Genomic DNA, 24,202 nt, shown 5'->3' on the forward strand with positions numbered 1-24,202 from the left:
ACGATTTTCTGCCTTCAATGTTTTTATAACCAAGTACAATAAAATCAAGCAGCACATTTGAGATAAGGACCAAGTCTGTCTTTTATGCATTGCAGGCGCCATCAAAGATTAATAATTATGGCTTCATTACAAAGGACAGAAGGCTGGGAAAGGAGTATACTTTACTATCTAATCTATAGGGAACCGGACAAAACTACATGATAAATTCTTATCTGCTCTAGCAGGCAAAGCAAAAGCTATTTGGCATTTAACAGATTGCATGCAAATCCTTAAGTTGCACCTTGGAACTAAAAGGAAGTCAACGCACAAAGCTGATACAATTCTTAAAATGCTTCTTAATCTACAAGCAGGGTACCCTATGGTAACTGAAGTGTACTACAAACCCATAAAAATGTAGAAACAGTAATCCCAATCTGATTATGACAAGAGTGGTTGTGGAAAATGAACTTCTGAAGGGAAAGGATTACGAGTACGTACCGATTTTTGCCAAGTCCTTAATCAAGTTCTTTATGCCTACTGCCATTTGGACATTCTCAAACACATACCTAGGTAATTCAATGAAAATACATTTCCTAAATCAAGAGTACAGATAAAAACAGATACATCTTTCACAAACTCCAAAAGAAGTCCCAGTACCTCATCACATTTCACTACTCTAAGCACTACAAGAAGTAAATCTAAATGTGTATCCCTACAAGTAAATGCACTGATTGACATAACACTAGGAAAATTTAAAAATTTTCCTTCCACAGAAACACATCTATAAATTATAAAAATTAAAACTGAAAATTAAAAAGTAAAACCTTAAAGGCTTATCAGCATGACAGTTCTCACAATTCAGAATGTTCAGAACCCCAAACTATGGGCCTATTTTAAGCAAAGTAGCTTCCAGAGAGGTATTTGGTATTTAGACTGCAGCAACATGAGAGTACCTAGGCTAAAGCACACTGCAGCTACAAGTCAAACACTACTACAAAATTAAAAGTATACTGACAAACCCTCAGTATTAAACTGGAATCAGCTGAACACCAAAGGGAACAGACAGACCTGCACTGCCATTACTCCAATACAAGTGGAGTGTACAACACCTTGACAAAGTACTCTTCTATTATTCTTGGTTGTGTTTTTACCTTTCCTGTGCCTGCCAGTTGGTCTTCTGACTTAACAGACTTTTGACTTAGTCAAAAAGTATTACTAATGCCACCTGATATAACTTAAAAATTCTTAGCAAATCCCAAAGTCAGATGGCACAATAAAGTACCTGCAGGCTGATAAACATAGACGATGATGATGATGACACAGAAAAACACATATGCAGGAAGGAAGTAAAACATTGGGACAGTCTTTAAAAATTAACACAGTCTCTCTAGATGTTCAAGATGGAATAGCAAAAGTATATAGATTTAGTCAATCACCTCCCTCTACTGTGAGCAACTCCCTCTGGATTTCTTTTCTAAAATTGGTTGTAAGCAGTACCTGTAGAAAATCTGTACAAACAAATCAAAAGATCACCCTTGCTAGATTATCAAACATAACAGGCTTGATAAGTCCTTTTTTTACTTTTGGTTCACACACATACTTAACACTGAAATTAACAGGAGGATAAAAACTAAGCTTTTTCTCTAATTCTGCTGGAGATATGGAAGGTTTCAGTAAATGGAAGACTTGATTGACAGTCTAGTCTGTTCCCAGGTGGTTTACAGGTGAATGAAAAGAGGAGTCTGTTAAACAGCCATTCTCTCAAGAAAGACACACTGATACCAAATGGATATTGGTATATTTGGAGAAATGCACATTAGCACTGGGTATTTTTAAATCCACACTGACTTTCTTCAGATGACCATATCGCTCCAACAGCAGAAACAAAATGCCACTGCTTTCAATTCCTATACATATAAGCTTCTCCTCCCAAGTAGTCTTTCACTCAAACTCTAAATTGGTACTGAAACTTTACACTGAACTACCCCAAAGCACAGAGAAGCCTGTTTCTAATACAATGAACCAGAACGTTTCATGTGCCTGAATTCAGCTTGAAAAACAAAGACAAATGTCAATTCAGGCATGTCTTGAGCCTATGCCTTTTCAGATGGCAACTCCATTTAAATAAATCCATGTCTACTCACAAACCAACTACTAATGGTATATATGCACTGGCAAAGAATCACACCTTCAAGGGAATTATGTTCCAATTAACTGTAGGCAGCTTGCAGTTAGTTTTTCCCTTGAATGCTTTTGACATTTTAATTGGTTATACTGAATCTTCTCTTTTCAAAAATGGATGTGCACTTCAAGGCAGCTGCATACTGTTTCAATTCTGAACAGGGCTGAGGATCTTACATTTGACACTTGACAGACAGAATAAAGTTACTTAAGCAGGTCCTCCAAATGCTGTCTAAACCAGCACTGCCATGAAAAAAACCACACATGCAACACCATGCTTTCTAATCTACAAGATACAGTTTGCATCCCTTCCTCTGCTACAGACTTTCTATATAACCACAAACAAGCCACTTACACCTCTGTCTGCTAATTATACAGCAACAGCCACCAATTACATAAAAGCAAACAGGGCAGTGGTTTTGAGCACCATGTCATGCATGATCTTGGGGCACATGCCATGAGAAGACACAGTTCTGTCTGAAAAGCAGAATTAATAACCAAGGCTCCTCTCAAGATAATACTTCCCTTCCCATATGCTGTGCTAAACTTTTAAACTATATTTAAGACCCTATAATTGTGAAAATATTTCCAGTATTGACTACACATGAGTGAGTCAACCAGACGTAGATACCACACAATATCATGCTCAGAAGCATGTATCACCTGTTTGCCCACATATCTCTGGGTTTATATTAATATCTAATAAATCCATCAGGTCACATAACCCACTCAAAAAACTTCTGCAAAGTCTGCATGTGTGAGAACTTCAATTTACAGAATTCCTTCCATACACAAACTTCAGTAATTAAACTGGTTCAAAATATCCAGTGTTAGAAAACCGTATGACATTACGGTCCTATGAACCATAATATACAAGGGGATTCCACTGAACATCCACAGCACTCCCAAAAATAATGCAACAGTCCAAAATAATAGAAAAGGCAACTTGCTAAGTCACCACCCAGTGATGAGACACAGCCATTCTAAAGATATTACTGAAAACAATTCCCCAAACAAGAACTCTGAACTTTTTCTTTTTAAAAGAAAGGTTATTTCCTAATAGAAACCACAGTCAGGGGCTTTCCAGGTAACTTGGTCTCACTGTTATAACTATTATCTTCTCTGCAAAGTTTCAGATGGTGCATATGATTTTTTTTTCATGAAACTGGGAGTAGGCATTTTCCCTGAAAAATGCTGAAAATAAAAATGTTCACTTGCACCTAACTACAAGATTTTTTTTTTGTTTGTTCTTAAGGTTTGATACAGCAAGAGAGAAGAGAGAGAGCAGGTTCTTGAGTGGTGATATTCTGGAGTCTCTCCATCATGGGCTAGTTTTCTTGGATCCACAACACAAAAATAGCACAGCTTGCTACCCCAAAACTGAAGTTCCAAAACCAGTTTGCTTCACAATATGCAGCTGCAACAACTGGGTGTGCAGCAGCTACAGTCAGAAGGGCTGGCAGCCTGCTACAGCCAGCTGCCACTCCTCACCTCTCTGGCTTTATTTTCAATGTTTGCAGCTTTCAGCAAGTTGACATCTCTAGTCCAAAAATTAATTTGTTCAAGTGGGGGTTCTGCTTGGGCCTGACCTTTCTTTTTTAAACTTCCAAACAGGGAGAGCAAACAAACTGAAAGATAAAAGATACAACAGAAGATTTTTTAAAATGGCACCTAAGGAAAGTATTATTTGCATAAACTAAATCCTTCAAATGATCTTTCCACAGTCTGAAAACCCACTTGATTTTGCCTTAGCAAACAGTATGCACATGTTCTTATGGCTTATGTTTTAAAAACTAAATCCCTGAAACATTTCATCAACATTCAGTATGTAGCTGCTGCAACTGTTTTTGTCGAGGGTGACACAATTGTGTTACCTGAACTCAAATTCTACCTCTCCTGTGGTCTCCATAGTTTCCTACCACATCAACAAACTGGAGGCATAAATTTGTCCTGGATAAATCATAAAAGCAAACAAAACTGGAGGGCAAGAGAAGAAAACAATACAGTGAGAACTGGCAAGCAGCAAGACACACAGATTATCAAGGACAGACAAAGACTAGAAGAATGAAAACCAGTCAAGCAGAGAAGATGAAATGACAGATAGAGTGACCATGAAAAAAAAAAAAAAACCCAAAACAGTATTAGTGAACAACCTAACCTGGAAAAAAACCATGTATAAGGAGAAGAAGAAAGTAAGAGTTCACATACTTAATGACAAGTTACACGTAGAGATAAACATGAAGAAAAGAAGCAGAAAATGAGCAGAACTGAAAGTAAACTGAAAGCTATGTCTGGAAAAGAGCAAACATGGAAAATAATAATGACCAATGATTTGAAACATAGGTAGGAAACTGGAAATGGCTAGATATAGAGTTTGAAATTATGAAGTAGAAAAAATGGAACTGCAATAAAAAAAACTCGAATGACATGAGGAAATAAATACTGTGTTTAGGGCACAAAGACAAATTCAACAAAAAACCTGAACACAGTAACTTAGACGATTAGGAGGACATAGACACAGATGTTAGATCAGGTTTAAAGTGGGTGGAGTGGAATGTGTTATAGCACAGCAACAACACATTTTCTTTCCTGTCTGAAACATAGCCAAAATTTCTGGAGTCTCACCATGTCTCTTGCCATCAATACTACCTCCCCGAATGAAGCCAAATGATACAGAATCCAACAGTCAGTTACAGCTGCATTCTCTTGCTCTTCTCACCTGAAACAAACATCTTCCTGTGAGAATTTTCTGGCCATCAGGACTTATTTAAATTACACATGGTCAACCCTGCAAGCAGCACAAAACTAATGCCACCTATTAAAACTACTTTTTCCCAGCAACTCCTTACTGCAATCATTCCATCAAATGGTGTACATTTCATTTAGAATATCTAATGTTGCCACAGAAACATGCTTCAGAGAACAGCGTATATTTTTATATAAAAGATTTTACTAATGTCTATTACAACTGGGAGCTTTCAACATTTTCACTACTTACACTTGTATGTCTCAATACCTGGATGCTTAATACAACATTCCAACTTTTATGAAATTAAGTTTAAGCAACACACAACAGCAAAGAAATGCACAGCCCAGTTCTATATGTAGACCATTAGTACAGTCCTTCCAGAAACATGGATAACTAGTCTGGTTTGCATTGATGGTTAATCTGTTAAGGCAAAGACAGGCATTGTTGCCGTAGCAAAACTCTTAAGATTTCCAGTTTCGCTAAGCCAACACCTCCCCTGTAAAAGAGTGGAGATCTCCTGTACAGAAAGGCAGACTGGGGGGTGGTGCGTGTTTTCTTTTCGAAAGCACCCAAACATCAGCTGTCTTCTTTTGATGTTTCCGATACAGAAAATGTGTGAAGGTCCAATAGGAACTCAACAATCAAACGGCAACTTTCTCATCCACCAAGTTTTTCAAAAGGATGTCCCTGTGATATTTCTCATACCTACTGCTCATAGTTCAATGGACTAAAATTCAGTCCTCCACACGACCGTAACTCAGCACAACTCATCCTGTAACTACTGAAACCTAATTTGTGGGAGGCGTATTGCTCTGCACTCGAGCAATGCCAACGATACCCATTCTCAATCTGTAACTGAACCTAAGATCTCCTGTAAAAATATTTTATTGGATATTTGCAGTTGTTCTTTACTCTCCCCCTTTAAAAAAAAAGTAGCACCTTTACTCTCCCCCAGATACACAACCATAAGTCGTTGGTGGTGTTTTCTAACTCAACGAATTTTTCTTAAATGACTGTGAATTGTCTTTCACTGAGATTTATTAAAAGCTCAGTCTGATATTTCTGAAGTGCAACTTCCTACCATAAATGGTCACATAAAGAGCAGATTCAGCACTATGGGGAGGATAACCCTAAAAAGATATCCCCCTTTAGCCAGTCACTTAATTGCCAGAACACAGAGTCCATGCAAATTACCAGAATTTCTGTTAAACCTTGGCCCAAAATGAGTATGTAAAACTGAAAGTACAGAATGTACGTACTATTGCAATTATATTGGATTTCCAAAAATAACAAATAGCAATTTCAGGTTTAATTCTTAACTAATGCTATCATGCCAGCGGATGGTGCTATTTGCCTGCACATCATCCTGATAATTCAGAAACAACATAATGCCCTTTGCACGTCAACATTATTCATGCAAGTACAATCCTATTGATTGCACTGAAGGAGTGCAAAGCATTTTACAAAAAGAAAGCTTTCCAAATCCACAACTTTTTTTTGTGCACTGAAACTATTTCAGTATGAAACAGAAGTTTAAGAACAGTGAATATGAAAAAACATAGAAGCAAACTGACAGTATTTAAAGAGTAAAATCATCTTACATTTGTTCAACTTTTCCACAACCATTCTGCAAATTTTCTCCAGAAAAATAATGAGGTATCCTTTTAAAGTTGCAGAAGAAAATGTATTTATCAGCCCTACATGACTGCTAAAGCTGCAAATATTTTTAGCATTTTTAAGTTCCAGAAAACTGCAAAAGATTTGTGTGGTAAGAACTTCTAGGTAGACTAGCTAAAGCCTTATTTAAATTTCGGTTCTGTGAATCCTCAACCCTCTCTGCTTTTGACATTACAATCACACTGGATCCTCTCCATGACTTCAGGGATGGCTATGCAGACTGCATAAAGCAATGCCACAGCATAAGACACATTTCAGAGTGGAAGACTGGTGGCTTCAGAAGGCCAAAATCCTAATCACATATCAAAAATTTATCAGTTACTGACAAAAAAGCAGTTCAGGGGCTTATGTAAGATGTGATTTTAAAGAAGCAAGCGTTCAACAGGTTGAGTATAGGTTAAAAAAAAAATCAAGGTCCAGCAGTACAACAATTACTCATAATACTGTGTATACACAAACACCTATCCCTTACTGTAAATTGAAATACAAATGCATTTAATAAAAAAACCTAGGAGTTGTTATTGAGTACAAGGGAGAAACTCACTGACTTTGACTTTTGCATTTCTGCTTGCAAGGTTATGGTAATCAAACAGCAAATCCTCAGAGACGTCCCCTTTCATTTTGTGGGCTTTTCCCCTTAAAAGGACAAAAAATAGACATATTCTACTTACATATTTTTCAAAAAGTCAGTCAAGTACTCCCATTTTGAAAATTTTACCTATAATAAAGATAAAGGAAGAGATAGTATTTACAAGAATTTCATTAAAGGTAAAGACAGTAGGTATAGGATTGCCAGCAGAAATGCAACTGAAAAGATGGAAGTGCATTATGTGGAACAGTTTGCATTTCAAAAGTTTTTGCTTTGTTTTGATGAAACTGACTTCTTGATCATCCTTGCCATCCTCCTACAGTGACTTCTTCCTAAGCTAGTAGTTAGCGTACTTTTCTGGGATCTGGCAAAACTAAGTACAAAGTCTTTACTATAACTGACAGAAACTGGATGATATGGGTATCACCCACAGAACAGTAAATGTTCAGACTTGATGTTTTGGGGGGCTCTCTTCTTCTACTTAGGCAAGAGATAACCCTCCCACTAAAAAGCATTTCACTATAACTACTAACCAGCTTTGGGTGTGAGCCTCAGTTCAAAACCATCTTTGTGCTCAGTATTTGTTCATATACAGAACTCAAACCAGACCTAAGTTGCATTTTTGCTACAAATACTTAAATGCCTCTTGAATTGCACAGTCCATGTCCATAATGGAGATTTGAACTCAAGAAGAATTGCTTCAGGAGACTGTGCTGCTTTGACTAAGAAAGAAAACTGCTACATAAGAAAGAGATACTAAGGAACAAAGATGAATAAAATTCCAGTACTTTTTCTTCTGAAACAAATATAAATAATACTCTAAATAGTCATAATATAAAAAAAGTACCCTACAGTATTATGGTTCTCTATATTGAAAACTACAGTTAGATACAAGAACACAAAAAAAAACAATGCAAATAAAAAACTTCTCTCTAATATAGTGAAAACAAGTGTGCTATTTTAAATCCCAAAATGGAAACATTAAAAACATTATTTTGACCAAATAAATTAGACACAGTCACTGTCAAAACACAATGTTAAGTGTTTGGGTTTCTTGATCGGGAGCAATTTTAATAAACTGAGGAAGCTGACAAGGAAAAAGCTGACTGGAAGTAATGATGCTGCATGGCAGGCTCCAGCGAAGATAAAACAAGTAGAACACAAGACTGACATTCTAACAGGCACCCCTTCAGAAAGAGTTGCGTTCTATGCAAGGCTGCTAGCTCAGTGAACCCAAGAATAAGAAGAGAAATAGGAACTAAGATGTTACACCTAGTATTTGCTCTCACATTTTAAAAGCAATCTAGAACAGGGCCTTCCTGTGTGCCTTCATGAAAATATCTAACTACTGTAAAAAGCTCACACAAACTAATAATATACATGAATGATGGAAAAGGTACCTCTGACAGGTACCACTACAGAATTCCCAGATCCAGTAGCTGATAGGCCCCTCATTACCAGAGGTGTAATCAAATATGATAAGAGTACGAGAGATGGTATTTACAGTTCTACAAAACAGAATAGCTCAAAGGTACTGTAACTTGAAAATCCTACCTATTTTGCTATTCCAACTAATCTCTCTTAATCCAAAACTAAAGCTGCTACTTAAAATGTATAACCTTGTAAGAAGAACTCAGTTTAACTGAGTTTATTTTTAAAAATGGAATATTTAGCAGTTAAATGCATACATTTAAAAGCCACCTGAACAATTACTTTAAAGATAAAAATGTTAAATGTTCAAATTTATACCATTAAGAAAGACTAAAGGTCAAGAAACGACAAACCGGAAACAAAAGGAATGAAAAATACATTGATCTTTGCCCATGTAAATTAATACAATTTAAATATTTCACACAATCTGTTTGAAGGAAATATGCTCAGTGAACATACCCCCTTCGACAGTGCTTCTTGTACTAGGATTAAATGTAAAATAATAAAGCAAAAACACCTAAGAGAACCAAGAAAAGTAATTAACAAGGTGCTGTTTATCCTTTGCATTTTTCTTCAAATAAGACTAATATTGATCAACCTACTCTTCCATCTCCCCCACCTTAACTGTTCCAAGATTTCAGATGAAGGGATGATGCTTCATGTTATTGGTTCAATTTTGTATTGTTACAGTAAAAAAATAACTGCAGGATCTCAATTCTTTCCTAGAAATTTCAGAAAAGCAAAGTAAAGTTTAACATTTTTTCTTATATCAGATTCAGCCTAAAATAATTTTTAAAATATTAGATTTACAAATTATTTCTACATAGATGGGACAGTTTAAGTACTCTAGAGGCATTCAATTCTAAAAACAATAACAGGAGAAAGCACTTAAGATTTCCTCCTTCAAGCCTAATTTTATTTTTAGTGAAGAGAGAGAAAGGGAAATGAGGCTTAAAGTCCAGTCATGCTAATATCTAATAGCTCTTGGTAATTTGTCCATAATATAATCGGATATGTGAAGTTGTGTTATTCCACATGTGACTGCTCACAAATGGAAGTGACTTTGACTGCTCGTACGCTGGTGAACCACTATTTGATTCTACCTTACTGCTGGCATTCAAAGATCACCATTTCTGATATAATGAGCTACATCACCACTAGTATCTCTTGCTGGTAGACTTTACAGACATTCCTATGCTGTAAAGGACACTGGTTCTTTTGCAAGTACCTCCTAAACTCAAGCAACTCCTACCTTCTGGAAAGAAAGTGCAATCTCAGTTTTGTCCTCAGTGCTATACAGATGAAAGTTCAATTATCACACACAAAAACCCACTCAACAGCAGCTATCTTTAACATAAGACAAGTAATAACCAAATACATCTACAGGAGAGGATGACCACATTCTCAAAGCCTGAGATAAAAACTCTTAGATAAAGAAGTTTGATATCACTAAGTCATACTTTAATGTCACGTTTTATTCTAGTTCGTTTTTGTGATATTTTCTGTTTATCTTCACTGTAAGATCAACAGACTTTCTTCAACACCTACTTTTGCTGCTTCTTTTAATTCTAATGGAAGGCACTGTACTCATTTCCTAAATAAACAGAATTAGCTTGCCACACTGTCATCTTGTCCTGTTCATAAATAGAGTACATTTGAGGAAGAGCAGAAATGAAAAGAAAGCAATGGCTACTAAAAGTACAAAGGGAAAAAAAAAAACCAACAAAAACAACAACTTTAGAATTATTTCTTATTTAAATATCTTACTGGTAATCCAAAGAATATTTGAATGCTAGCTGTGAAACTGCTGAAGATCTCTGAATCTAACTTGCAAAACAAACTTAAGCTGCATCAATGCAGTAGGCTGATCAAAGGTACTTAATTTATCTGCAATACAGAACCTCCACAGCATCAAAACCAAAATATGAGCAGAAAAAAAAAAAATCACTGAAAAAAGTTCACACAACTATTACCACAAATTTAGAGACTAATCTTAAGCTATCTGAAAACCCACAAAGTTTTCCTGGACCATTACTGTGCAGTTTGTACAAACACCTAGTTCTAACAGATTATACACCAGAGAGACGTATTTCCCTAAGGAATACATTATGGATGATACCAGCAACAATGGACACTGCTAAGGATTTAGAGAACCTACCATTATTTTGGTGATTTGACAGTAGGTCTTTGAGTGGCTAACTGATACAAAATCCTGGAACTAAGCTCTAACTATATTTATCAGGGAAACCATTGCAAGGAAGAGCGCAGATACTGGCCAAGCTGAAGTAAGCAAGGTTCAGTCAATGCCAGAAGAATTTCATTTGCCAGCCTGAAGCAGTGCATTTCACTCTCTCATGACTACAGAAGGGAACTTGCACAGACTCAAATTGATTGCTTCATGTTTTTCTCTACACTTCACATTTACAGTAGCACTTATAAGCACACAGCATCGACAATCCTGTAATAGTTTTTTTGCATACATACTATCATAAAAATAGCATGAAAAGCATCAAATTTAAAGGACATTTCTGCTTTGAAAAAATGTTTATTTAAGATCTTTGGGTACCACTTTTTTTTCCTTTTTTTCTACTCAAGCACAGCACTTGGTGTATACACAGTTATGCCATCTTGCCTAGGGGACAAGAAAAATTAGTCATTTTCCTGTTTATGTGGGTCAGCAATAGGGAAGAGGAAAACATTAAAAATAGGAAAATGTGATTCTAAAACCACAAAAAGTTGCAGCAAGGACGTGAACAAGGAGTACCCAAAATAACTTCAACTCATTTTGGAATTAATTAGATAAAAAATTTCCACTTAGCATGAGCTTCTATAGGCAGTAAAAATATAGAAAGAGAACTGAAGCAACAACCAGTCAAAGCTCTTCCATGTCTTTGACAATATGGCATTACAACTTCTGCAGACACAAGTATTTTCCACAATAAAGTCAGCTAGTTTTCCAAGCTTTAGGCATTTTAAGCATTAATTTCTGAGAGCAGACTCATGAGTTTTAATTTTAATGGCCATTTCAAACATCACAAGTATAACAGAAGGAAGGAAGGAAACTAGTACTTCACATATTTGTAAGTGTCCTCGCTGAAGACTGAAAGGCTATGAACACAGAAGCTGAGATGATGAAAAACTGATCGTATCTTGTCACCCAAGAAGAAAACAGTTCAAGTGTAACTAGAGGCACTTGTGGTGGCATTTCTGTTATGTCTGATATGTATGTGCCATAATACACTAGACTATGCAACTGAAACTGCTAATAGGCTTTGTAACAATTCTGAATCATCAATACTGCAGAAACACATCCAGAAGACTGTACAGAGATGAAGTGTGCATTGATGACACCAATTTCCTAGGGAAGGAACAGCATTTATAGTGAAAAAAACACTTAGCATAAACAGACATTGTGAAGTAATTTTGCGTTTAAAGCTTGCATTTTTACACTATCCTGGCTTTCACTTTTTAACTTATTTTCTGAATATTCCCAGGTTTCCTGTTAGCACACAAGCTCCTTTCTACCAGTAGGTAATGTATTTTAATGTGTTTCTTTTTGTTCACACTAGTTTGGATTGGATATGCCATTTCTACCATTTAGATTATTTACTAGTTTCTAGAGTGGAAATGCACAATGTCATTATTTTCAACTGTGAAACACTACCATTTCAGCATTCCCAATAGCCTTGCTTTGAGTACTCAAGTGCAAACTTCAGGTAGGACTTACAATCTTTAAATCAATACATGATAGCATGACAGCAGCAGTGATTCAGGCATCCTTAAGACAGGATTTTTTTAAAAAAAATCTGACTCCAATCATACCTTCCTGGCAATCCAGCAATCCTACCTGAGAATTTAGTAAATTCTTCACTTTACCTTCTAAAGACACTGAGAAAACCAAGTGACAGTCGATCTTTAGCATGACCTGAGGTAGAAGGACACTGTAAGAACAAGTGGAGCTACAGTTGCCCGTTTTTCTGGTTCTCCTGGAATCCCAAAGTTTTAAAAAGGACACAGTCATTTTTAGTTTCATGCAAGTTCTCTTCGCTTCCAAGCAAAACACTCAAGTTTCGTACATGATACGTTAATGTACAGAAATGACCAACTCTGTATTGGTTTACCCTTTGTCCTAACAAAAGTAAATCAAACTAGTGTTAGATGACCATAAAGGAAAACTCAGAAAAAGCATGGAGTGTCACTTTTTCCAGTGTAGGTGTACAGTATGTATGAGGAGAATCTAAAAAATGTATTTCAAAGGATTTTAAAAAGCTTTTCATTGCTGGTGACACATTTTTCCCTGAAATAAGCCACTTCCTTTCTAAAACCCACACAGTACCTCCGTGTCAAGATTCAGTAACTTCACGAAGTCTGTGTATATATTTTTCTTACCCAAAACACGGAAGTCTTAAATTCTCATTTACTTTCCATGATTTAAGATATATCACACCAGATTTCAGACATTTCCATTGAGAAAAGACATTTTCTTTGTCACAGACAGAATGAATAACATATCTAAGTATAATTAAGTACAAAAGGTCCTCATCTTTATAGCAGGCATTTGAGAATTTAATGTCACAGAAAAGTTACCAGAGCCAATTGAAGAGGGGAATAAAAATTTCTCCTGAGAGACCAATATATAAATAATGGATTTTCAAATGAGCAAAATCAAAGCATCAAAGCCTTATATTATAAATGGCAGTAAAACCTGAGGAACTCTAAATCTAATGAAAATATATTGCACATCACCATTAAACTTCAGAATGTTTCCTCTTCTTTGGAATTCTCCCTACAAATAAAATCCAAAAGTATCAGTTTGTCCGGTTTTGGTTGGGGCTTTTTTTTTTTTGTCATTGAAGCCTCCCAATTTCATCTGTTAGTTGACCACAACCAAAAGTGATAAAAGTTATCTGTTAAAGCACAATAATCTACATTCTGAGACTTTGCACTAGGAAGTTAACTGTCATCACAATGTCCATCAACAACATAAAGACAGAAAACAAGTATTTGTCCATGGAAAGAGAAACACCTATCATTCTGAACCAAAGCCAAATCTCTGAGTAAAAAGACCTAATTACACCAAGCCACACTGTGGCGATGTTTGTGTGATTTTTTCATTTTTAACTGCTACTGGTGTAAAGCAAAAATGAAGGAATACTTATACAGGAGAGGCAAAAAAATATAAAAATCAGAAAATGAAAAGAAACATTAACAAAATGCCAGGCAAGCACCTGCCAATTTTATTTGTGCTTTTCTTGAAACTGCCCACACTTTATTAAGTTATGTCAAAATCCTGAATACATGCAAAATTAATAAAAAACATAAACCAAAAATACATGCCAGTGAAAAAATACCTTTTTCTCTATTAACATCTATTAACTGCTTCTCCATTAGAGAAAAAGTAGTAAAGCCCAGTATCTACAAACCTAGACTTAAATGCGAGACATATGCTCTATTCCTAGATTATCTGGCATGTCATGAGTAAGGCTTTTCAGCTTCCTGTGCCTTACTTTCAACTTTGACTTTTTAGAGTGAAGTTTGTTTCTTATTCAATATTTACAAAAACAGACCTGTTCTGTTCTTGGTGTTATTCTTGAAAAATTACCATAAAGCAAAGTGGCCAGTGCCACCACAAAGACAGCGCAACACTAGATTCCTTTCTGCCCCTACAACAATCAAACCAAACAGATTCAGTTTGCAGGACTTTTTATTTCCTGCAAGGACTGCGCATTTACAGACATCTGACCTCCTTCTTGCTCAAGCATCACTAAAATCAAAAATCTTCATGTCAGAAAGCGGTTAACAATTCCGTTAATGGTGCCTGAAATAGAAGAGAACCTTGCTCAAACACCAGTATCTCTTCTGTAACACTAACACAAACAAAAAGAAAGAAAATGTAGTTTAGCTAGAAAGAGCAACATGTAGAAATGTAATGAAAATGCAGAAAATTAATGTCTTTTCCACTGAGAGAACCACTTCCACATGAATACTTTTTAAAAGTTTGAATTTTAAGGAAGATTTCTCAGAGAACCCATAAATACCAGCTACATTTCCTGAAACAAAAATCTTTGCCTCTCATGACTATAATGAGACAAGACTACAGTGAGGCTACAAGACTACAACTTACTACAAGACTGGGTTGCAAATTGTACTCTCTGAATATCACTAATACCAGAACAAGAACACCTGAGAAATGCTACATGTCAAGAACATATGCCACCAGTCAAAAAAGAGAAATCTGTATTAAGCTTTCATTCTTTCATGTTAATAGATAAAAAGACTCAAAATATCAAAATAATGTCTGTCTTCATCAGCTACCACCTCCATACATTGACAAAAATCACAAAATTACAGTACATTCTGAGTTGGAAGGGAGCAACAAGGACCAAGTCCAGGTCCTAGCCCTGCACAGCACCATCCCCAAGAGTCACACCCTGTGCCCAAGAGCATTGTCCAAACACCTCCTGAACTCTGTCACACTGGTGCTGTGACCACTGCCCTGGGGAGCCTGTTCCAGTGCCCAACCACCCTTCAGGCAAAGAACATTTTTCTTATATCCAACTTAAACCTCCTCTGAAACAGCTTCAGGCCATTCCATTCATTCCTGTCACCATAGAGAGAGATCAGTGCCTGCCCCTCCTCTACCCCTCACCAAGAAGCTGCAGACTGCAATGAGGTCTCCCCTCAGTCTCCTCCAGGCTGAACAGACCAAGTGACCTCAGCCACTCCTCACAGGGCTTCCCCTCAGGCCCTTCACCATCCTCATGGCCCTCCTTTGCAAGCTCTGCAATAATTTAATGTTGTTATATTGTGTCACCCAGAGCTGCCCCCAGCACTGGAGGTGAGTCCACCCCAGCTCAGAGCAGAGCAGGACAATCCCCTCCCTTGCCCAGCTGTGATGCTGTCCCTGATGCCCCCCAGGTCAGGGTTGTCCTTCCTGGCTGCCAGGGCACTGCTGACTCGTGTTCAACTGGCCATGGACCAGGACCCCCAGGTACCTTTCAATGGCACTGCACTCCAGTCTCATTTCCCAGTCTGTTTGTACATGCAGGGTTGTCTCACCCCAGGTGCACAATCCAGCAGTTTCCCTTTTCACCTTCACTTGGTTGGTGACTGCTCAACCCTCCAATTTATTGAGGCCTCTCTGCAGGACCTCCCTGCCCTCAAGGGAGTCAGCAGCTCCTCACAGTTTTGTATCATCTGGGAACTTGCTCATTTTCCCTTCCAGTCCTGCATCCAAGTAATTAATGAAGATGTGGAAGAGCACAGGGTTGAGGATGGAGCCCCACTAGACATGTCTGATGTCATCTCACTCACTATAACCCTTTGTGCCCAATCCATGAGCCCACTGCTCACCCATCTCATGATGTATTTATCCAGCTGTGTGCTGGACATTTTGTCTGGAAGGATCCTGTGAGAGACAGGAAAGCTTTACTGAAATCCTGAAAGATTACAACTGGATTCCCTTGGTCAGTTAGTCAGGTTACCTTGTCATAAAACAAAATCAGACAGGATTTTCCTCTCATGAAGCCATACTGGCTGTGACCACTGACTGTGTTGTATTTCAGATGTTTTTCAATACCTCCCAGAATAATCTCCGCAGTAACTATCAGACACTGAAGTGAGACTGACAGGTCTGTAGTTTCTGGGGTCCTCCTTAATGCCCATCTTGAAAACTGGGACAATGCTCACCCGCTTCTAGTCAGCTGGGACCTCAATGATGACGAGTAAATACTTCACGAGTAAGTCTTCCCTAAAATCTCCATAACCTTATTATAAAAAGAGTAAAATAATTTTCACTATGTTTTCGTAAGTCTAATTCTTAAGAAATGGTTGAAGGATTCTCTTTCAAATATCATTTTAATCTCTACAGATTACAACCATTTTACAAGTTCTAGTCATCTTCTGGTCTTACTATAGGGCAATGGGTTATTTTTTAAAGGAACCTACCAACACGAAGCATTCTAATCAATTATTTGAGCAACAAACTACTGACATACCTCAGAAGTCATCGACAATTGCTCCTAATGGACCATTTTTAAGCATGCAATGCAACGAATCCACAAACCAGATAAAGAACACTTGCATAATGATGCTAGAAGCTGATGAGCAATTTCAAACAGACTGCTCATCTCAAGAATCACCTAAAATCACAAACTGCAATCAGCTTTTACTTTTTGGTAAAATGGTGCACTTGAACAGACCACAAAAAGAAGCAACTGCTGCATAATACAGCAATACTGAAATAGAGACCCATTCCCACTGAACTGCATTGAGAAAGCAATTTCAGAAGACAGTCCATCAATAAACAAATCACCATTGGATTTTTGTTTCCTCACATTGTTCTCCAGTGCAGATAGGTAACTTGGACTAATAACATCTCCTCATCATCTAATTAGAATTTCTGGATGCAGGAAATTGAACGTAGTCTTAGTTTATGAGCTGTTTACATTTAAACAAAATGAAACAAACTAAAAAAAATTCAAATATATAAGATATCCATAAAAATTCAAGTAAAAAAAAAAAAAAAGGTAAAAAAATAAACCTACCAAAACTAGAAGCACCCCTTTTCAGCACTTCAAGAAGTAGTTTACCTTTACTACACGAATTACAATGTGATTAAATATTTGCTTGAAATATTGATCCATAACCAAACCTAATACAGAAACATTTTAAAAATCTGAGCAGTTGAGTACTTTAGATTTGAAAAATATGCAACTGTTTGTATAACCCTAGCCTACAGCTCTTGTACAAAGGTGAACTAGTGCCTTTGTATAATGGCACTGTAATAAACTTCATACGTTTCATAAAATGTCAAGCCATATCCTACCTTCATAGAATTTTTTTGTCCAGACATTCATTTTTGCAGTAGTAGTTGTTGCTGTTTAACTTTTTGCATAAGTAAAGATTTTCAGAAATTGCTGATTACAGAAAAATGTTTTTGAATGGCACAGTAACGAAACAGGGCAAAACATGGGACTGCAAAGACTACCTGCCTGCACTAATTAGTCTCTTAAAAATAACATTTTAATGTACTATTGTGCAACAGTTCTAGAAATTCAAGCAGCTTGCTGCATGTGAAATTTAAAATCTTGAAAACTGTCCAAATAGATTTTGCCTTACTTTCTCCAAAGGAATCTTCTGTGCAAAGAATGCCCATGCAAACCTAGACAAGAACTAGATTCTGTTTCCACAGCAGATACAAACATTACAGAACATTCAACTCTATCAGGTAAGTTAACAAGAAATTGTAATTAACTCAGTCCTTTAATAATATGCATTTTATTTACATACATAAAGCAACATTCAAAAGTCCATTTTGTATTAAAAATAGTCAGCAGCCATTTAAAAATTATGCACAAAATATATTTGATGTATTAAATGCCTTAGGAGTATACAGTAGTAGCATGTCTATGCAGTTTAATATTATCTTTTTCTGTTTATATGCAAACACAGACAAGTATTTTGCAATGTTAATACGTGAATTCCAAAACAAGTAACAGAATTAAGCCATATTAAGCCAAAGATAGACAGCAGCTGCAAAATGAGGGGGAGGAATTATATACATAAATTAAGAAAATAAACTCACCATGTCAAAGGCAGATTTAGTTTACTAGAATTCTAACATTCATTAGGCACAAACTCTTCAGTGCAAAGGCCAAACACAGTTGTTACATAAAAATGCCACATACCATATCATGCAGTAGTCTAACACAATTAAACATGTCCTTGACACCATAAACCTCATTCTCAGTAAAGAATTAAAGGAATAATTAAGGAAATTATTAAAATACCTGTTTAATTTAAAAAGCAAATATAGTGACGACACAATACTTTTTGTTTAGAAAAACAAAACTATAAAATTGTATAGGCATGAAAATAGATCTCTGCTGAAAATTAATTGGAATTCAGGTTTATCCACCACTCAGGTACCTTCTCCAATGCTCAGCCTGCAGGTCTGTATTAATTCAATGCTCACCTCAGGATTCAGGATTGCAAACTGAGGAAAAATCCCTCCCCTTCTGTTTACACACTTAACAGCATACACTGCTCCTTCATGACCACTAACACCACTGTCAAATGCCAATGAAAAAGTAATTATATATGAAAATCTAGCTACCTAACAAGATCCAAAGTTGTTTACTAAGGTAACAATCCCACAGTAAGATCCACGATAAACATACAGTGCTGATGCTCTTTGGTTTCAGACACCTGTTCAAGCTTCAGTCTGCATGAAAACTGTAACAAAACTGAGCTTCAAGTACTACACGTTGCCCCCTACTACCTGTTTCAATGGTATCCACAAGATCTCTATTTAGTTATGTGTCCAGTTCATGCTCTAAAATTATTACAAATGCTAAAAAGTTTTATGCAAATAAGGGCAGCCAGGCGAATGAGGAAACAGACCAAAACCAAAAAGAAGATAGACAGAGAAAATAAGAAAATATTTAGATGAAAAAGCAAAGCTTTCAATTTTAAAAGATCCACATAAATTAGAAATATGTACTGATGTTAATTAAGTCCTCTGGAGTATCTGTAACACAGGAAAGCAAAACCACCTACAAATACAACAGGCATGACTTTGCCAAACACTCATATTTAATGCTGAAAAATTAGAATTTCTCTACTAGAAAAATTCACACAATTCTGGTAAAAGTGAGCTTTCATTACAAACTCTGCTCATAGGACCCTTTGGTCAGTAGGAAAAACAGACTTGGATTTTTAAGCAGGAGGAAGTTACAGCTTGGACTAACTGCAGAGAAACAGATCACTGAAAAGTATTTCATATTCTTGACACAGTAGAATTTGCTATTATGACTAATCAATAAAACAATCAGTATTACAATCAGTATCCCTCAGACTTCTACAGAAAGTCTTCTCAGGAAATCAATTATGCTCCTGCTAACGAACTTATCAGATCATAGTATGTACAGTGGATTGTATTATTTAATCCTTTAAAGGAACTCCAGATAGGTTAGAACAGATTAACACGTCAACTGAATATAAACACTGCAGCACTGTCATTATATAAAACTTTTATTAATTAGGGTAAGAAACATTAATTTCATTCACAAGGTCAAAAATCACACTGCTCTTAGTCCTGAATGACAAATGCATCAACTACACAAACAAGGAAAATATACAGACCATTAAATTTATACCTGAGAGAACTGGAACATTTGTTTTATTTTATTTAGAAACAAAATTGTAGTGCAACCTGAAGTCAGGAATAAAGCTAAAGGTACTGTCGTCTTTTTGATGTAACATCCTCAACAAAAATTACATTGAAACAAGATGAAAGTCATACCTACTGTTTTATACTACCTGCCAAGTTCAGCAAAAGTGTATGAACACACATTTTTCTAGTTGCAGCAGTATCTCTATTGAACTTATTGCTGTTCTGAATCTAAAATACTGACAATGATACTGGAAATTTATTAGAAGTCATAATGTGTACTAAAAGAAAAGCTAAAACATACATGCATCTACTAATTTGAATAACAGGGCACCATAGTAAGCCCAGAATCTTCTGATTTGGATCTTTCATTTAAAGATTCAAAGTGACAGCAATGGGTGCAAACAGTAGAAGAGAATGCATTTCCATTTCTAAAGGAAGTTTTCTTCAAAAAAGACCAGAGGCAGACACAAATAGCACTTAGGCTTTGCCTGAAGTTTTTTTTTCCATTGAGCAAAGACTCTCATGCTACAGTTGAAAGAATTGATACTTCTGTACTTCTCTGAAAGACTTGAGAATAAACAATAGAATCCTAGGGAAACTTCTTATGAAATACATGCAGCATGTACATACCTATAAAACTGCTGGTTTAAAATGCTGGATATCACATTTTGATAGCTAACTGGAGTCGGGGGGCACAACAGCAATTTAATTGCTTGCCCCACAAATTTGGTCCTATCAAAAACTACAATATGTACTACCACAAACAGAACTGTGAAAACCTGAGGTCCTTGAGGCTTTTAAAAACTGAAGGCATTTCTGCTGTAATAGTGCGATCAGTATCAAGATAGAATAATGACATTGACTGGAAACATCAATTACAAGACTGGCAGTTTAATAACATACCATTATCAGAAAAATCTAACCTTAAGAACTTTGAATAAAACAGCTGTAATATAAACTGAGGTTCCTGCTCCCCAAACTATACACTATATAGCAAAAGTAAGTTACTTTACAAAATAATAATTCACTGTTCTTCCCAAAGAACTGTATCATCAACAACTAGAGTGATAGCTCATGAAGTCTAACAGTGTTTTCAGAATTTTGTACATGCAATATCTGAATAGTAAAGTTCAAGACTTTCCAAAAGTTAAAAATGTTAAACTGTCGGTGAAAATTATGCAAAAAATTAAGATATTCAGTGCAACACTTTAAAAGTTCACATACAAATTTCTACCTATCAGCAAGAATTGTAGTATGTCCATTTAAAAAATAATTAAAAAAAAATCAATTCTGGATCATAAATAGGTCCTATATAATTTTTTTTAATAAATGCAATATCAACACTGATACTTTTTTTTTTCATTACTGTCTTGTAAAAGCTTTTCTTTGGTTAGCTTTCACAATATCATCAGGAGATGCTGATTTAAAGTCAAATGGTGTTATGGCTATTGTAGGACCAGTTTCCTTGGGTTTTACATCTTGTACTTGTCTACTGTATAGGAAAGTTTTATGTGTCCCAACTGTGTGCCGCTTATACCCTTTTGGAGGATAACGGAGGCACAAGGTTAAAGCAAAAGCTGAAGGTCTTGCACGCAGTGCCTTTATCCATGAAAGGGACAAATCCTGCCTCTTAAGACCATGCCCTTTTTTGGGTTTTTTGTTTGTTTTGGTAAAACCAGAACATTTTCCTTGTTTTTCTTTTACACGTTTTGTTTCAGGACTCAAGGTATTTGACTGTCCTACCACACTCTTCTCTGTAGATACATCTGCACTTTTTACAAGGACACTTAAATCAATGCTGGTACCTTGGGAGGGCCTCAATTCAATGAGATCGCACAAAGGCAAGTCCATCCTTTGCTGAGTTTTATCTATTTCAATAGTCTCTGCTATTAAATCCGAGAGTGATAAATTCTCAACCTGCTTTACTGGAGAAACTTTAGAAAGGGCTAGAGAAGACAAAGATCCTGTTAGCTCTGGCATCCCACCTGAAGTTTGGGGTTGACTTACTAGTTGTGATAATGATGAGGTTCCCAATTGCCTATCAGTGGGACTTGCTGTTGACTGGGTGTAAAGATCAGCCAAAGAGTAACAGGGACTAGCAATGCTTTCCTGGGGTTCCTGAAGCAAGTCAGCCAATGATGTAGTTCCAGATCTTAATACTGGCAAAGCAGCCATGTCTGAAGAGGGGCCTTCTTGCTTTCTACTTTGTGAAAGTAAAGAAAAATTTTCAAGAAGTTCATTCTTTTCATTTACAGTATGACTGACTTCATTATCAAGAGCTAAGTTTCCTAAAGCACTTGCTAAACATGGAGGACTACAAAAAATTGAATTACTATTACAATTAGCAGTTTTTGAGGATACAAGAGGAATGCTGTGTCCAGGACTCAGAGAATCACAAACCACATCCTGCAACAGCAAGGATTTCAAGTCCTGTGTCTCCTTGCATTTCAATGGGTTACTTCCTATGCTAGAGTAAACATCTTGACCATCAGGAACCAAACTTACTGCATTAAAACTTTCTGGTAGGTGCTTCTCTGCCTGTTTGTTCACAGGTTCACAAAATGATCCTTTACACAAATCATCACTGAACGCAGATGACAGAACAAGTGAAGAGGATTTCAATCCTTTTCTTTCATATGAAGGTATATTACATTTTTCAAAATTTGTAGTTAAAGAATAAAGAGTTGAATCACTTTTGGCTGTCAAGTTTCCAAACCCAGGTTTGTTGGTGCTGTCAGCAAAACTGTGTACTGCACAAGATAAATTGTCTGTATCAACACACATTTCTGGACAATAATGTAAGTCTCCTTACCTTACAATAGCCAATAATTTTCAGATGGAAGTCCAGTCACAATGAAATATTCCATTTTTAAAAAGTTGACAGCAGCAACAACAAAAAAAAAAAATCAAGAAACATGAAAAGGCATTTAATTACTAAGTGTCATCCAAAGGTAAGGAATGCTCTACAATGAAATTACAGGTATTGTCTGAAACACAAAAATAATTTTAAGAATCAGCAGAGAATGCCAGTAAAGACTACCAATATTTAAGTACAAATAAAAATAAGAAAGTTACTGTATAGACACTACCCAAAAAGGGAGATATTAGGGATGGGAGATGTCAGTTTACCCAATAAATAAAACAAGCACTAAAAACTTAAAGATGCTTTCCAAATTTAAGGACATGCATTAATTCAGTTAAGTCATATATTACAAATCAAAAATCTATCATGAACCGCAGACGGTTGCAGCTTGAATTTAAACTGACACTGAGGTGTTATTTTGACCTCTGGCTCAAGAAAAGCTCTTTCCTTTAAACATTTTGGAACATATATATAATAAGTCAGTCTTCTTTCATTTTCCAAGAAATGACTATTGCAATGATAAGTGTCTTCAGAGTTTGTAAAGCCCAAATTAAACCACAGATAGAAATTAATCACCTTGAATGTAAACAATTAAATATAAGTATACCTTTTGTAGTCTTTGCTAAAATCACAGCATCCTTATTCTTGGTCTTCGCATTTTGCTTACTGCCTTGTGAAAGCACAAGATCCAAAGCCTTTTGTACATCAAATTTAGTGTCCAGTACTGCTTGCACCATTGCTTGCTCTGGTATGGACTCTGCCAAAACTTCTCTCATTTGATCAAGGCATGAATTAAGACGGGCTGAAAGAAACACAATACTCTTATAAGCTGCCCAAAAATATGTCTTCGATGGCCTAACCACATTAGCACCACATTTCTGATTAGCAAACAGAAAGGAAAAATATTACAATAAGGGTTAAAACCTGTAGAAATTAATTTCAATCTCATCTACTGCCCTGATAGACTTTGTCCCCATGCCCTGCAGAATATACGACCTATTTCAGATATTGCAGTAAAGAACATATTACTATTGATTAATCTAGAAAGTCTCAGTACTGAAATATTTTGATGTTGTAAAACAACTACCTTTACTGCAGAGAAGAAATACAAATAACCACCTTAAAATTATCCCAAGTATTATACTAAGTCAATGTAGAACCCCAATGAACAGCACATTTTAAGTGTTTACAGATATTACAATTAACACCCAAAGTAAAACAGTATTTTCAGGGTCCTTAACAACGGAAAACCTGGATCAACATTCCAAGTTTCAAACTACCTGTAACTTTTATCTTATCTAAAACTGTAATGTATTTTTGGCTGATAAAATCAATTTTCTTTGGAGCATACTTCTGCAACTACTACAAGTCTTTACTAAGATATCTGCTGCACAACAAGAGACTGAAAATTCAGCAGGCTGCCACTCACTGGAAGCCATACAAACACTAAAGAGCAGAAGGAAATCTTCCTGAAATCCCGGTTTCTGCCAAATCCCATTTCAGAAAATAGGAACTGAAGAACAGGAAGACAGCTACATATTTTTATTTGAACACTTC

At 36.2% G+C, this 24,202-nt stretch overlaps 1 protein-coding gene across 6 annotated transcripts in view; it reads right to left on the reverse strand.

The window, feature by feature from the left end:
* Positions 1-24,202, reverse strand: part of HBS1L (HBS1 like translational GTPase) — a 57,976-nt gene that overhangs the window by 27,700 nt on the left and 6,074 nt on the right. For 5 of the 6 annotated variants that reach the window (XM_062489996.1, XM_062489995.1, XM_062489997.1 and 2 more), the window contains one exon: positions 23,253-23,447. In XM_062489996.1, the coding sequence (XP_062345980.1) occupies positions 23,253-23,447 (195 nt within the window). Of the gene's footprint in view, positions 1-4,785; positions 4,882-23,252; positions 23,448-24,202 lie in introns of those variants that run through there. The other variant, XM_062489999.1, reaches the window with a different exon arrangement.

The sequence above is a fragment of the Cinclus cinclus genome, chromosome 3, assembly GCF_963662255.1.
Source record: "Cinclus cinclus chromosome 3, bCinCin1.1, whole genome shotgun sequence".
NCBI classification, from domain to species: domain Eukaryota; kingdom Metazoa; phylum Chordata; class Aves; order Passeriformes; family Cinclidae; genus Cinclus; species Cinclus cinclus.